General features: G+C 42.5%; 1 protein-coding gene across 1 annotated transcript in view; it reads right to left on the bottom strand.

Moving 5' to 3' along the window:
- Positions 1 to 12,964, bottom strand: part of SETD1B (SET domain containing 1B, histone lysine methyltransferase) — a 51,277-nt gene extending 38,313 nt beyond the window's left edge. Inside the window, exons 1-6 of the mRNA XM_056859455.1 lie at positions 12,871 to 12,964; positions 12,488 to 12,642; positions 12,006 to 12,104; positions 11,339 to 11,609; positions 7,956 to 8,068; positions 2,649 to 3,824 (exon numbers count right to left, since the gene is read on the bottom strand). Coding sequence (XP_056715433.1) covers positions 2,649 to 3,824; positions 7,956 to 8,068; positions 11,339 to 11,609; positions 12,006 to 12,104; positions 12,488 to 12,642; positions 12,871 to 12,943 — 1,887 coding nt within the window. The 5' untranslated portion in view covers positions 12,944 to 12,964. The remainder of the gene's footprint in view (positions 1 to 2,648; positions 3,825 to 7,955; positions 8,069 to 11,338; positions 11,610 to 12,005; positions 12,105 to 12,487; positions 12,643 to 12,870) is intronic.
- Between the last annotated feature and the right edge of the window lie 4,049 nt (positions 12,965 to 17,013).

Genomic DNA, 17,013 nt, shown 5'->3' with positions numbered 1-17,013 from the left:
TTATAACAAGCATCGCCACTAAAAGAAAACACAGGGATACACCTTAGTGCTTCTTCCAGAAAAATGGCAACATTCCCATTCAATACTGGTGGAAATAGAAACTGAGGCTCTGGAATAGCTAATGATGGGTCATCCATATTTCAGAGAGAGAAAGTCACCCCATCGTTATTAATTTGGTTATAAAAACATTTGAGATGTCGAACCCTGCAGACATGTTAACTATAGAAACTGCTATCCACAGACAGATCATGTAACAATATACATTTGTCGGCATTATATGAATTATGAAGAAAACAAGGCATCCACGGAATCTCCTTTTGGCAAAGGGGTAGAGTCAACTGAAGCCTTTTCTGTTTTCCTTCCCCAAATGCTTTAGAACTCCCAGATCCCAGCTCTCCTCCTCTTGCTGAGGAATTCTTTGAAAGACTGGCCAGGAACAGCAGCCTCACAATAGGCTGAAACACGAGCTCCTCTTCTCCCAACCCCTTCATAGGCTAAAACCTGGCACTCCTTCCCATCTCATTTGCAAGCTGGAAAAGCTACATCTCAGGTTTCAATAGCCATTATTTCAGCTTCAGTCCTTAAAAAAAAAAAAAATCCCCAAAGCTTGAGTCAGCCGTCTTTTAAAACAGGTGTGTGTGTGTGGGGTGTGTGTCTTTAATAATTTATTCAGAACTATGGATCAAGAAAAGTCAGAAACCCTCATCACAATGATCTACAAGTTCTAGAGGAGTGCACAAATAGAACAAAAATCAAAGAAATGTGGATTCCATAAGGCTCCCTCTCTTTTATTGTTGTGGACATGCTACAGACAGGATACTATACATACTTGCTTGGAAAGAAGTCCCACCAGGTTCGCTGGGGCTTAATTCCAACAAAAGCAGCATTAAGGATCTTTTATATTCTGATAAACATTGGACTATTTTGTGTCTTACTAGACTTATCTGGAGCACGGACATTCTTCAGAAAGTAAAGCAGGAAGACAGATAGGTGATTATCTCCTGCCACAATGGATAACTTTTCCATCTAGTCTTTACACACATGAACACAATGGGGCTGGCAGCAGTAATTCAGCCCGTGTTCCCTCCCTCAGCAAAATGATTTCCAGAGCCACAATGAGCTTCAGGAAGAAGCTCTTTTATTCTCCTCCCTTTTTCTCCTGTCCATACAGGGCAGGCCAGAGGTGGTATGCTTGGACATAGCCAGTCAGTACTAAGCTAGCAAACTATAAAATAATCAGCAGCAATGTAACTATTAATGTTTGGGGTTGGATTTTTTAAAAAGAAAACCTAAGATTTCAGACAACAAGACCTCTGAATCTGACTGAAATATTGTATTTTACATAGGCTAGGGGTCGCCATAAGTCGGCTGTGACTTGACTGCACTTTATACACACACAGGGCTTTGCCAAGATCAGCTTTTAATGAAATTCAGAGAAAGCCAGGATGAAGCACAAGGATGAAAAACTTTATAATTTGGGTGGGGGGGTAAAAAGGCAGTGTCCTGTGCTGATGAATCAAACCCCTCTTCTTTTTCATCTGACCCTTTACACATATTCCACATTCCTTGCTAATTCGTTCTACATATGCAGTCCTGTCTGTCAGCCTTGACAGCCAGGTGTGTAGCATAAGCATACCCTGACCAAAGATGGTTTCCCACAGGAGGCATAAAAACTGCACAGGAAAGCACACAGACCAATCCTTTCCACCTATCCTTTCCCAATGAAATAATTTCAACAAAACTCAACCAAGCTGGTTGTCAGGTGCGCCTCATTCAACCCCCAAACTGTTTTACATCACAGAAGTAGTTATCATGCATCATGTGATGCGTTTGCCTTCCCTATACCTGCAAGATGACTGCAGATTAGTGTCTCTGAGCATGGGTAAAATCGCCACCTAACTCTAACCCATCCCAGTTTCCTAGAGTAGATTACATAGCTTCCAAGCAGGTATGAGCCTCCCAGTTTACAAATGAAGGATTGCATGTGCATGGGAACCAGTAAAGATTTAGGTGTCCTACACATCATAATCTTTATTAAAACAGTCATAGACCAGCACAGCTCTTCACAGTTTACCACTTAAACCCTTAGTATTACACTCTACCCACAGGTTTATACAAATTGTAAAATAGTTATTTGCACAATCATTATAAACTATTTATACTACCCATTAAAATTATTGGCATACCGACGTTCTCAGCAGCGTCTGATGGATTCTACAGGCCATTGCACAAAACTTTGCCATGCCTGCTGTAACCTCTGGACTTTCATCTATAAGCAACATTTTAGTATACCCCGGACATGAATGGCCGGGATGCCTACTAAACCAGGGGGAGAGAAACTTAGGACACACACATCCTATATATGAACACATGAAGCTGCCTTATACTGAATCAGACCCTTGGTCCATCACAGTCAGTATTGTCTTCTCAGACCAGCAGCGGCTTTCCAGGGTCTCGGGCAGGGAGGGGTCTTTCACATCACCCACCTGCCTAGTCCTTTAGCTGGAGATGCTGGGGATTGAACCTGGGACCTTCTGCATGCCAAGCAGATGCTTTACCACTGAGCCACAAAATTAAACCAACAGTGCAACTCCCAAAGGAGAGGTTCTCCATATCTGTGACACACAGAGTTGATCTTAATTGCTTACCTCTTCCATTTTTTCTGATACTGGACTCTGGTTACCAGGCAGCATTTCTTTAGTCTCAGAGGACTCCGTTTTAGGTGTCCTACACAGCTGGTCAACCGGAGTCATACTGGCATCTGATGTTCCTCTTGAATTCTGACAGAGAGAAGCCGTGCCAAGAACCAGCTCATCATCATCAGAATCTGGTAATGGGGTTGGGCTAATGTCCTCCAAGCCAGTGCTGGAAGGACGTGAGGATGGGGTTTGTACCCTGTGACTGGGCTGAGAACTGGAACCAAATGTTGGGATTGGGGAAAGCTGGGAAGAGGAGGAGGAGATTGGACTTCCTTCCATTCTAATCTCATTGTCTGAGTCCTGCTCACTGAGAAAATATAGCTTTGTTCTCTGCTCTTTCAAGAGCATCTCAATCCTCGAGTCCAAACTGTTATGCTGAGTTTCTGCTTCCATTGTCGGGGTGCCCGGGGTCTCACTCCTTTCTGGAGTCTGTGAGAAGGGGACCACAGCTGGTTCATTAAGACTGTTTGACTCTGGGAGGGGAGGGGGTTCCTCGGGCTTTTCCTTCACTGGAACAAAATCAGCGGTGGTAGCAGTGCTGCTTTTAACGGGCGACTCTGTGGGAGGCAGCGGAGGTCGCTCGTACTCGACTTCTCTGGACTCTGGGGGAAGGGGTGGCTCTTCAGGTGGAGGATACGTAGTCGGTGCTTGGTATGGGGAGAAGGCCGATTTGTAAGTTGAAGACCCCGAGTGGCTCAAAGGAGGAGTGTGGGAATATTGCACAGTCTCTTGCTGATGGGGTTTGAATGTGCTAAACTGATGCTCTGACCCTCGAAAAGCACCTGCAGAATTATGAACATAGTGGTGACCTGGACGTCTATTGTAGGCATCGGTAAATTTTGTCTCGTGTCTCCTGGGCTTATACCCAGAGTCCTGTCTGAAATGGTAAGCTGGTGTCGTCTGACGACTAGAGTATGCCGAGTCTTGGGAAAATGGAGTTCCCACGCGTGGGGTGAGTGGGGTGCCCTGGGACTGAGGGGTAAATTGGCTGAAAGAGTTTGGGGTGTCTTGCCGACAACTGGAAAAGGCCGTATCATGGGAAAATGGGGTGCTACTGTTTGGAGTAGTTGATGATCCCACGGAAGAAAGGCTACTGTCTTTCAGGCGTTTCAGAGTATCAGCCAACTGCAAAAAAGGGAATCAGAAAAGTATTGATAAATGTATCTCAAGACCTACTAGAATTATTACCAGAACACACATATTTGCTATGGATTCTCATTCACAACATTATTTTCTAAAAAAATATGAATGAAATGGGATTGGAGAAGTCTGAGGGGCATAAATGTAAATTCATACATTGCTTTTGAATCTTTCTCCAAGTCTTAAGCTGAAAATTTTGCTTAATGGGCTTGCACTAGAAGTCAGGATCAGACTTTGTATTGGATGGGAGAATTTGTGCTATATAATTAAAATGACTGTCTAATAATATTGATTACTGAGTTACAGATAAGATAGATAAGAAAGGGTTTAAGAGAAGAACAAAGCTCAGAGAAGGGAGAGGTGATGGGCTTAGCCAATGTGGCTGGAGCCTAGGGTTGCCAGGGCCACCAAAGGGGGGTTTTGTGGGCAGAGCCTGAGGAGGGCGGGGTTTGGGGAGGGGAGGGACTTCAATGCCATGGAGTCCAATAGCCAAAGCGGCCATTTTCTCCAAGTGAACTGATCTCTATCGGCTGGAGATCAGTTGTAATAGCAGGAAATCTCCAGCTAGTACCTGGAGGTTGGCAACCCTACTGGAGCCCAAGTAAACAGGGAGATGTCAAGAGAGACAGGGGAGGAGAGGAAGGCAAGCTGGTTGGGAAAGGCTGAGGAGGCATAGAGGAGGAAGAGGAACCTAGAGGAGGGGTGTGGCCCTGGCCAAGAAAAGGCAACCAGGGCTGTGCAGGCCTGGTGGAACTGCCCCATGGCAAGGCACAGCTCAGCCCCCTGTTGTTTTAAAGGGGCAAAGCAGCGGGTGAAGAGAGTCGTGATTGTGTGGGTACCTGTGTGGACATGGTTCTTTGTGATAAAGGGAATTTGAATGAGCCCAATTGAGACTGGGCAAGTCTCTGCTGACCATGGAAGAGACTTACAATGACCCACTGCCTCCTGGTGAGGCCATAGAGGCCTTGGGCCAGTCATACACTCTCAGCCTAACCTATCTCACAGGGTTGTTGTGAGGATAAAAGGGAGGACAGCGATGCAAGCCTCTTTGACTCCCAATCGGGGAGAAAGTAAATAGAAGTGCTTAGTTCCACCTACTCCTGCTACCTCATATGGGAAGTCACTGTCTCAACTGTCCTTTGTCTGATCCCGACACTATTAGCGCTTACTACGGTAATAACCACACACAGTCCAGAGTGGCTCAGGAGAAAGGTGAACATAAAAATATTTTAAATTAAAAAGTATAGGTTTCTATTAAGAGATCTAACTGACATTAGTGAAGAAAAGCTGATATTAATCTCCCAAACTACCAAAGCTACAGGAATGAATGAACCATCTCATGCAGATCAAAACATTAGTTTTCTTGTTATGCCATTTTATCAGCCCACCTGCCTGCATGTGGTTTTAGCGGAACAGTTGGCGAAATAAGTTCCTCCCCCACCCCCGTAAATGGGTAACAGCAAAGATTATTTAACAAAATACAGACTAACATGGAGACACTCTTCCTAGATCCAAATAGATCCAACTAAATCCAAATAGCAGATTTCAGTCACAGTCTGAGTCTCTCAGGATTGAACACAGGATAGAAAGTTTCTGGAACCAACACAGGATAGAAAGTTTCTGGAACCTTTTCACCCACCAACATTATTATTTTTAACTCTGATTCAGGTGGGAAAGAGAGACTCAATGAAATGTACTAGTGTTAGAAGAGGTTGGGTCTGAATGGTAAAATAAAAACAAGATCTTTGAATACAGACATGCAACGACAACCTGGAATGTTTCCAGATATGGATTTTTAGGAACCACAAGCACAGACAACTGGTTACTCCCAATTAAAATTTACTTCAAAGCTCTCTTCACCAGGCCACTTTTGAGTCTGAAGTTCAGAGAAAAATAAAATAAAAATCTTCAGAACAATGCTGACAGTGTACCTGATGCAGGTTTGACTGAGTAGCACCTACAAAAAACATCAACCCCCAATTTTCATGGGTTTGCAGTGTGAATTTACCTTTAAGCTAGCACAGCAATAGCAAATCCACGATCAACAAAACCAAACACTAAAAAGAAGGCATCAAGTAACAATGGGGTTCAACTGAAAACTTGTGATTTATTCCCCTCCCTTATTCTCTGTTGAAGAAATGAATGCCAGTGATTAAGCCACTCACTTAAGGTGTTTCCACAAGGGATGGATGATTAGAACACTCTATTATTCCCTTTCTGCACAAATAAACCCAGCATGAGGTTGTTGATTGAGACAGGGTTAAAGCGTAACACGTCAAATCATGAAATTAAAACAATTTAGTGATAAAAATATACCAGTAGTATCAGATAGTTTAGATAGCAAGAGATACCAGGTGCCCACACTAAAAAATCATACAGCACAGCAAGTTATAGTTTTGAGTAAAGTCACAAAACAGTCAAACATGCTACTTGTCATGAATGCTGTATAAAGGGACAAATGGTGAAATTCACTAGACTGGGGCTCTAACAAGATGTTAACCATTTATGAACAGCAACCTCAGCTCCAGCAGAATTAGACCCTTGAAGTAATCATAACAGCTTTCCTAATTAAACTTCCTACACTTGACAAAGATGACTGGGAAGATGACTGGGGAAGGCACCCCACAAACAAAGTCTGCCTTAGAAATGTCGGGATGTGATGTCACCCCATGGGTCAGGAATGACCCGGTGCTTGCACAGGGGACCTTTACCTTTTACACTTGACAAAAGACATACCACAGAAACAAAAATTAAAAAATAGATTTTATTTTACACTACACCAGTTTGATTCTTGTTTTGAAGTGTGGAATTGAGTAGACAGAACAAAGGGTCAGCAATCTTAAAAATCTGTTTTGTTAGATCTAAGCAATTGATATTTCAAGGTATTCAATCACCAATGTAAATAATAAACTTTTAACCACTTAGAAAGATGGCAATCCTATGCACACTTTGTAGGGACTGAGCTCCAAATAAACATGCTAAGAATCACACAGCACAGTGTCTTCCAGCCCCATAGGGGATTCTATACAAGTAGGCTAGACAAATAGCCAGTGATTAAGTTTAACTCAACCACTTTCATTTCCAGTACTCTCAAGTCACAAAATCATAAGCTGTTTATTTTGCTATTATACTTATTTGTGGAACAAACTGCTTAGCAACAAATTTAAACTTTCTGATGTAGTGACTAAATGCATACACTTTGCAAAAAAAAAACACCCTGAATTTGTAGTGTTAAAATTACATTATTAACTATTACTTTAATATTGTAGATAAACCTTTCTCTCAGAAATGAAAATGGGATATGGATAGGGAAGGAGGCTCTCTTTTGGGTGTGTAGGAACCAGATGCAAAAAGATATGGGTTTTGCAATGGAAAATATATTATCCAAAAACCCTAACATCTCCCTGCACCAGGGTGTTACAAACTTTATAGGATGAGATACAAACATCATACACTGTGCCTAGAAATCATCCAACACAGATCCTGGAACTCTGGTCTTGTAACATTTCCTGACCAATGGTATGAAATTCCACCAAAATATCTACTAGAGTGGTCAACCAATTAATGTTTCAATAGATCAAGCATCTGCTTTTTAACTAATTTAAATTAATGTGTGCGTTTTAACAAAGCCTCAAGGCTGTTTTGAATATTTTAATATTCCAGTCTTAGTACAAGCAACAGCCCTGAACTAAAAAATCTTAAAAAGCAAGTACACATGTAACCCCACCAACTGCTCATCCAGTGCTTTGCTTGATTAATCTACCTTCTAAATGGATTAAAATTTGGGACCTTAACTAGCACTAATCAGGATCAATTTGTCCCTGACAATCTTTATATGCAGGTTAACAAAGTATCATGCAATTGCCATAGTCAGAATCTAACTCGGCACCGTTCTTTAGATTGGATCAAAGTTTCAGGTACACCTGACGCTTCAACAGAATTCTTTCCATTACCCCAATAATGGAAGTTAGAGGTGGCAGCTGTCTGGACAAGAACGCAAAGATGTATCTTCATAAGGAGACAGACAACCCACCATTCATTACAAATGGAGATAAACTGGGAACATATTCTATCAAACTTAGTGCATACTATTAAAAATAATCAAGTGAAAGATACCTGCAGAGTTTCATTCACAGTGGGTGAAACATCCGGCTCATTTTCTACAGGAAGGGTCTGAGGAGTGTAGAGTCCATTTACTAGTAGCTCATAGAAATGCATACGTTTTTCACCTGGACAAATAATAACAAGCTGTTCTTAAAACACACAGCATATCACAACTGTTAATGAAAACTTCCCAGCCCTCCATTTAGAACCCTCATTTTATTCATTTCCTTTGCCAACAGGGAGCAAGACTTCTGGATCTGCTGAAATATTCAATACTGCCTGTCAGGTCAAGTGAGGGGAGAATACCTCTTCACAGGAAACTCAACCAATCGCACTTCTCACAAACATAATGAGGCAGATGTTTTAACACTCTTTGCGATCAGCTGGGTATAGCAACAAAACATAGTTTATGAAAGAGAAAAGTTAACTAGGGCACAGCTAACACCAGTTTCACTGTACATTTAGAACATTATAACAAGGAGGGTTTCTTCAAAACAAAACTGGTTCTCAGCAGGGTTGGCCACTCTTTTTATACTGTCATTTCTTTTGGAGAAGGGAAATTTCTCTTCTCAAAATAGTTTACTACATTTAGAGATTGGTCCACTTGTAACAAAAAATGTAATATACAACCTCATGTGGGCTTCTGCTCGAATACGGAAAATGTCAAATATGTTGTTTTACAAATCCAAATGGCATAGAACAGAACACTAGAATCTGACATGGTAAATTTCCCCATAAAAGGTACATTGTACACTCTTATTCAAACTAACTCAAAAGGTTACCCGTTTCTCACAGACCAGTAAAATTCCAATTCTATGTACACTTGTTTGGGAATAAGCCCTTTTAGTGGGACTTACATATGGGTAAACATGAATAGGACCAGGATGCATGGCTTAGAAAAGACGAGGTTAAACATGTAGCCCTCTGGGGGTCCATAACTCTTGCTAGAATCTTGGGAGGCCAAACATTAATCCTCTCTAATGGTCTAATGTGCAAGGGGAAAAACAGAGATTCTAGTCCCATGTCCAAACTTAAGGTGATGTACTGATGCAGCAACTACAGGTGGTATAACTCTGCTAATACAATTCAGTCAGCACACTATGCAGAGTAGGGTCTGGGGGCACATGAATTCACTAATGTACTCATATCAGTGTAGAAAATAGGCCAGTGTTGCATACCCCATACTGCATTCCAGGGGTTGAGGCCGAGAGAAAATGGCTTGGTCAAGGTCACCTACTAAGTTCACACAGAGGCAAAGATTCTATCTGAAGTCTTTAAAATACTAAAATACTTAACGAGAACATAGGACATGACAGTGCTACTGACGACAGAAACTAAGGTAGAATGGATCCTACTGTAGGGGGGAAACACACAACAGCCAAACTCGGTCAGGATTTCACCTTAAGTGACTCACTGAAAGCTACAGAGTTCATTCTAGGGTCCATCATCGGAGTTCATGTGCTACACACACTTGTAGTCCTCTGAGCTCATCAAATAACTATTAAAACACACTAGAAATGCCATGTGTTCCCTTTAACATTAACTTCACTATGATTTAAAAGTATAGATAAATGATTTAAAAGTATAGATCAGTTGGCAAATGGTTGGATTTAAAAACAAATGGCTGTTCATCTACACATTTGCTTGTTTATTGTTAGTATCACATGTAAAAACTGAATGCAGTGTATCTTGTTAGGTTACAAAATATTGCAAAATATTGCAGATATTGCAAAGGAGGAAGTGAGCACAAGTATTTGAAGTTAGCTGCATACAGAGGGCATATTCTGAATATTCTAAGTATCAGCAAATATGCAAAAAAAAGTTTTTAGTACCAGTCTGAACTACAAAACTAGGCTGAGTTAGGGAAATTAAGTTTAATTGACTTCAGTTAGATTGCTTAAGCAATCATGTGCATTTACTTGGGAGTAAATCTTATTAACTCAGTGGAATTTTTTTCAAGTAAACTGATATGGGATTGGGCTGCAAATCTAAATACCCCAGCTTAATTGACACATGGATCAGACTGCAAGTTTCTCAATCTGTACTGCTCAAATCACATAGTGTGGGGTAGTTCACTGACTATGCCCCTCTTTGGATAACTTATGTCTTGGGTACTCAAAACAAATATTGATAGAACACTGAACAATAAATCCATCTACTCAACGTCTTCTAACATCTATTCTGTCATAATCTCATTCAAGCTACTTCTCTAGCATAAATACATGACACTTCCTCATATTTTAGCTTTGATCAGAAGATGGGTAGTGCCTCAGAATCAAAACAGAACTCCAGCAATAAAGGTAAAAATGTATTCTGGCATTCTCTATACCTCTTTGTATGAAAATGCAATCCAAAACTTGAGTGCTTTTTAACACAAGGGAAAGAAAGTCAAAACTGTTCTATTACATACAGATGATTTGGGGCATGTTGTCCAAACAGTCTGCTTAAGAACTTAAAATATTTTCAATATGACAATTAACAGGAAAGAAAATGTGTCTCTCTTAGCAGGAGAGGCACATTCGCATCTATATGTCAAACAAACTAGTCTGAAGTATTCTAAATGCTTCCCTCCTCCAGGCCAAAAAGAAAAAAAAACTAAGAGAATACAGCAAACCCCCAATTTTATTCATTTGGGGAGGAATCCTGAGGTCTACTCAGAAGTAAGTCCCATTTTATTGAACAGGACTTACTCCCAGGAAACTGGTCATAGGATTGCAGCCTGAAGAATATATGTTTTTACAAACTATATAAATAATCAATGCATTCAAAGTTGTACTGTTCATTAGATTTGCAGTACTGTCCATTTCCCCCCCACACACACACAGTCAGCAATGTAGACCTTAAGTGTGTTACTGTCTCTTTAAGAGACAAAAGGGAGGGGGGGAAGACTTTCAGTGCCTCCTGAATGTAGATTCCAGCAGCCAAATGCCTAAACAAAAAAGAACACTGCTGTAAACTGACTTCAGAGATAATGTTTTATTTTTTCCCCTCTCAAGCTTTTTCTAAAATAACATTTCTAAACTCCATCAAAAATGTGTTTGAAGCTATCAGCTAAGTGCAAAGGGTACTTTTTGGCAAGGAGGTGGGGGGACACCGTTTGGCGAGCCAAGTGTCAGCATGAATGAGTGAGTGAAATGGAGAGGATGGTAGCATTTTGTAAATTACAGGACTGTCTCCTAGCAACAGACAACACATTTGCTCCACGTGACTACCAAAGGCCCACAGAAAAGCAGAGAGGTTGAGGGGGGGAATTGACTGACATCTATTTAGCAGTATTTTTTGATTAATTACTAGTCCCCGCTCCCAGTCCAATCTGCAAATGCATCCCACCCCCCACCGGGCAGAAGAGAGGGGGAGTGAGGACAGGACAGGATGCTCAGAGGCGGCTTTCCCACCTTTCGTGTCCAGTTCCACGTGGATGATGTTGCCCATGACAGAGGTGTTGTGCAGGTGCTGTACGGCTTCTCGAGCTCCTTTGACTGTGGCAAAGACCACTTTGGCAATTCCAAGGTGCTTTTTGTTCTTGGGGTTGTAGAGGATCTCCACTTCTTCCACTTCACCGTATTTTTTACACATGTCCAAGAGGAAGTTTTCACGGATATTGTCATTCAGCTTAGCAAACGTGACTTGTTTGGGAGGCACAGGCCCCACATAAAATTCATCAATCTGAAGATTTTTTTTTTTTTTTGCACAAAGAGTAGCAGGAAGTTAAAAGAAAAAAGAAAACATACAGGGAGTGAGCAGTTGATAATGACATCTCTTGGAGTTAAAAAGCAGCTATACTAGAGACATTTTCCTTCCCCAATACCACAGCAGTTCATGGAGAAATATCTTGCTACCACATCACAAATAACTTATTTGCAAACAGTTAATTTAAAAATTCAAGACCCAAAGAGGTCCTTGAGTTATTAGTCAAACACACTTTGACAAACAGCAGGTTCATATTAAAAAGGTTCATTCTGCCACTTTTTAAAGATTGCCAAACTGAACTTTCCAAATCACTTTACCAATAAAGTGGCAACAGGCACTTAAGTCTCCATTCAATCATCAAAACAGGTGTACCTTGAATTTAGGGACAGAAAGCTCCAGCTCTTTGGTTTTGGTCCATATTCGTCCTATCCTGGGATCTCTGACACAATCCACTGGGGCAAGACCAGAGTTCTGAGAAGAAGAAGCAACTGAGGTATGAGAGGCACAGATGCAACAAAAGCAATCTTTGAAATGCAGATTGACACCATTTAAAACAATGAAAACTAAGGAGAATGTTTGGGGGTGGAGGAACCACACACATGTCAAACTGCAACTCCGCTGGGAATCACAGCTGCAGGTTTTACCTTTGGATTCTGACAGACTGAATTATATCAGGAGGTGTAACTTTAAAATATCTCCTGTACATTTTGTCACAACCTTTCAAGACACCCCTTGCCCCCTCCCTTTCACCCCTAAAAGGATGGGTGGGTAGGAGAATAAAATGAAGGGGGGAAGAAAGAAATGATAAGGAATGTGATGAGAAACCCTTAAAAAAAACAAAACCAAATGCTTACAGGAATGTTAAAATGTTGCCCATCGTAACGATAGAGTTTGTGCTGTCCTTTTTTCAAAGCTGGGTCAATAATCAACTTGTAACTTTTGCAATGGTGATTTTTTCTCTCGGCAGAGGTGCTAGCTTGGGAGCTGCTCTCCATTCCGTTGATCCAGCCTAGGAGAGAAGGCAGGGGAAAAAATTCAACAAAGTTAAAAAAAAAAAAAAAGCCCGAGATATTAGCATTTCAGAGCTATCCCCCCCATATCGTTAAGCTGGAAAATAATATACATCCAAGGCAGTTGCTAAAACGGGTGTCCCCCACCACCACATACACCCCCCTCCCGTTCAGAGTCAGACAAGAGACAGAAAGAAGAGGGAGGGAAAAAATAGACTGAATCTCACTTGAACTCTGTTTTTTGCCATGGTCTTCTGTGTGCTTCGCTTTCTCGCCTGCCTTGATCTCTTTGAACGACATTGTTACTCGGTGGCCGATCGTCTCCTTTGCCGCGAATGGCGAGCGCCTTTTTTTTTCTTTCACATTTGGCTGGTTACATTACACGGGTTTTGAAAACCTCCTGCCTCCTCTCTCTCTTTTTTTTCGCGAGCCAACACATATTGTGTGTGTGTGAGCTTTCTGCTTGCTTCTCAGGCATCCCACAATTCACCGCTATGGAGCCTCGGCTAATGGCTAACCGCCCTCAACCGAATGCACATTCACAGCAGCTGCAACGCGCTGCAAAGCCCCCGGACCCGCAGCCCTGGAGCGCCTCCCCGCCCCAAATAAAGGACCATGCATTTTTCCCCAGCCGACTGGCACCCCAAAGCGGCTTCCCCCCTCCGCTTTAGCCGCCCGTCCAAATTCCCTTGGAATCTGCCGGCTACATTTACCTAAGCGCCAAACTGTTCCTAAACAAGATGGACATAGGTGGGACAAGTTTTGGACAGGGAGGAAAAACTGAACGGCCGGGGCTTTTAGAGGCTGTGTCTCATGGGGTCGGGCCCCGGCCACTCGGCTTCCACTGGCACGTTGCAAAGAAGCCACCGCAATGTTTCCACCTCCGAGGGATTGCTTGATTGAACGCGGGGGGGGGCACCCCTGTTTCGTTACAATTTGTCAATTTCACGATTCCAAAGGTGGGAGGAGGAAGGAGGAAAGTAGCAGCTTTGCTTATTAAAGGTCCTGAGCAGCCAATCAGATCGGACCTTCCATTTTGTTTCAGTTAAAAGAAAGTCCGCCGTGGAAGGCTCTCTCGGAATTGTCTTTTTTCCCCCCTTCCTTCCCCCTCTTTGGCTTCTCCCCCCCCCCCGGTCGCCTTGCTGGGGCTTCGTGTTGTTTTAGCTCGTCTTGTGCTTTTTGGTTTGTAATTTGGCCGTGGTTAGGTAATTGGCTGGTTAAAGGCACCAGGCAGCCGCAGCCAATCAGCGCGCAGCTTCCATTGGGCTTGAGTTATTAGACGCTGATCTAAAAACATCCTTCAGCAGACAGCTAAGGAGAGGCCAACAGATCAGGCAGCCATTTTTCTGCAATGGAATTAAATGGCCAACTGGGTTTTCCTTTGTTCCAAAAGGGGATACTTGATTTGAATGAATCCACAACCTCCATTTCAGGACTTCTCAGTGTTTGTATTAATGTCTGACAACATTTAGAGGACTCAAATGAAGAAGGAAGACTTTAAAAAAAGATCTGGATTTTTCCCTTTGATTTGGAACCCATCTTTGTCTTGTATATAACTAGGTCATGGCACGCCCTTAAGTCAGCAGTAACAATTTTGTGTTACAAAAAAGTAAATACATTGTTTTTTTGGGGGGTTGTTTTTTAAAGGCTTTTGTTTATCTGCCTGAGCAATACAGTTTTTTTAAAAAGTATAGTTTCCTGTATTAAACACTAAAATACCTGGCCATCTTTTTAAGTTAAATCCTTTCGTGCCAACAAGGTAATGTTTTAAATATAGATGTAGGAAACGTGAATTCTTGTAAAAATTGTTAGGATAAAGCTTTTCTTTTTTTTTCTTTTACATTGTAAGTACCCAATCCATTCTGTCCTTTTTAATAAGTGTAGTTTTCATGTTAATGTTACTGGAGTTCTCCTTATATTTTTTCCAGTCTTCATCTGCATGTCATTTTTTGTCTTGTTTATCTAAACCAATTGCTTCAGAAATACTATTTAGATTTTAAAAATTAGCAAGAGATGCTTAAAATGTTTACATAAGTAACTATTAACCAGGTGTATTCACACTAACATGTACAGATTTAAAAATATTTGAGATCATGTAAGGTGGGTGGGAGGAAAATACACGCTGTCCTTTTTATATGGAGAGTAAATGTCACAGGAATTTAGATTTATGCCTAGAATTAAACAAATTTCACCAGATACTGACAAGTCAAAATAAGTGGATGTTTTCTAACAGCCTTTGTTTTTTTGGTCAAAGCCGTAGGTGACTCTAAATGCCTAATGAGATGTTGATTTGTAAACTCAGGATAGAGAAATGATGATACAGAACATAAATCTATATTTAGGAATATACTTTAAAAAATCCCTGCAACGTCACCTTCAGAACTGCATTCAACTATGGTGTGTGGGTAAGTAAACCCTTTTGCCCTTGCAGTGAAACATATAGAGCAGGCCTATGCAACAAATGTTTTTGTCCAGGGCGGATATCCGAGTTACTTTCTGTGGGGGGAAAAGGTAGCAAATGTTCTTGTTGTAAGTACTATACAGAGTCCATTCCTCCCCCCCCCCATTACTTCTTTCTGTCCTCCCCTCCCCGTAACAAAGTTCTTTGCCCGGCTACGTCTTTGCTGATTTAAGGAGTTTCTCTTTGCAAATCCATAATGGCGTTACATATCTCTTTAAACTACACCTCGCAAGGCAATCTATCCGCAGAGGAGTGTTTTTTTTTAAGCAGACGAATAATCGGGGAGAACCAGGCGAAATATCTCCTCTTATCAACTGAAGCTTAAGAACAGCAGCAATCTGGGCAGGAGAGAGATCCTGGCTTGCTAAAAACGAAGTCGTCTTCTTGAGAGGCAATCCTAAAGAAGAACTGGAAACAATAAATCCAAAATGGAGTAGATTCCCTTCTCTGCAGAAGAGACTTCGCAGTCTTCTTTGAGTTGCCCTGTTGAAAGGGATTGTGACGCGTTTGATAATACACAGCAGGTCTACGCTTTTCAGGTTGCTGCTTCCCGATGGCTTTTAAGAAAGGTGTTTTTTATTTGGAGAGAAGAGGGGGAAAATAAGCTCTTCCATCCAGATTACAATGGCTGTGCTGTCCTGGCTGGCCGGTTTTTTTTTTTTGGTACGCACTGGCAGTTCGTACTCCATATTGTGTGCATGGAACTAGCGCTGTTGTAATGGCGGCTGTCTTCTCTGTTGTTTTTGAGGCAGCACCAGCATTTGATTTCTCCAAGGCTTTGAGCGTCCTTTTCTGTTTTCGATCAAGGCAGCAAATAGCTCCTCCTCTCTCTGTTTCTCTCTCCCCCACCCCCCGGTCTGCGCAGGTTTTGAGGAAACTAAAGCAGAAGTAAGAGGATTGCTTTTGTCGGGGGGGGGGAAGAGAGGGAGAGCAGGGAAAAGATGGTTGCCGTTTCACGCAAGGGCTTTTTGCAGTAGCAAGAAGAAGCGTTTCCAGCAAGCGAGTGTAAGAGGAGCCCTTGGCAGGGCTCCAACTCTCGCCTGCTGTTCCGCGAGGCACTCCCGGGGGTGGGGGAGGATTGGAGACTGCAGGGGGGGGAGGGGAAGACCGGGGGTAGCCTAGCAGCCCTGCTCTTAAAGGAACAGGGCACTCCTGTAGCGGAGGGGGAGGGGGGAGAGACAGAGAGACAAAGGCGCATAGCGGAATGCAGCTGCAGTCCTTTGTGTCTAGAAACAAAACTACTTTTTGCAGGGAAAGCTGGTGATGGCTTGCGGAGCAGAACCACCCATGCCAACCGTGGTGAAAGCAGTTCCAAGCCCCGAAAGTTGCTAAATGCAGGGGAGAGACAGTTTTCTGCAGTGCAAGCTGTTTACTCTCCCCGGGGAAATGCTAGATGCCTCTCCGGGCTTGGCGAGACTGGCTCTTTTGGTTTGACGGAGAAGGAGGTTTTGCTGTGCTGATCTTCTGAATTAGGTCTCTTTACCACGTGCCTCAAAACAGGTCTCTCCCAGCATTACTAATCTCTTTCCCCTATGACCCTTAGAAAGGGTGAGATCGACGCTGATCGAGGAGGAGGAGGAGCTGGCAAGGGAGTACGTGGCCTGTTCTCTGAAGAGAGAGAGGGCTCTCTGATGGCATCTATCTGCCTCTTTGCAGTAGGGAGGGCTTGCCAGCCGGCCCGATTTCGCTTTCAATGACTTTCTTTGTCTCGAAGATTCCTCAGCACTGCAGCCCCCCTGGAACATAATGAGTGGGTGTTGCTTACTCCAGACAGCCCCGGCTCTGGAGCGCCTGCAGATCTGAGCTGACAGCCCTGGCAGTAGATCCTGAGTTTCTTCACTGCATTGTTATCCATCCTGTGAGGTAGAAATGGCTGCCTCTTCAGACTGTTCAGACGATCAAGCTGGAG

The sequence above is a fragment of the Euleptes europaea genome, chromosome 13 (assembly GCF_029931775.1).
Source record: "Euleptes europaea isolate rEulEur1 chromosome 13, rEulEur1.hap1, whole genome shotgun sequence".
In the NCBI taxonomy this organism is placed as follows: Eukaryota; Metazoa; Chordata; class Lepidosauria; order Squamata; family Sphaerodactylidae; genus Euleptes; species Euleptes europaea.
This window is presented reverse-complemented; position numbering and strand designations above follow the sequence as displayed.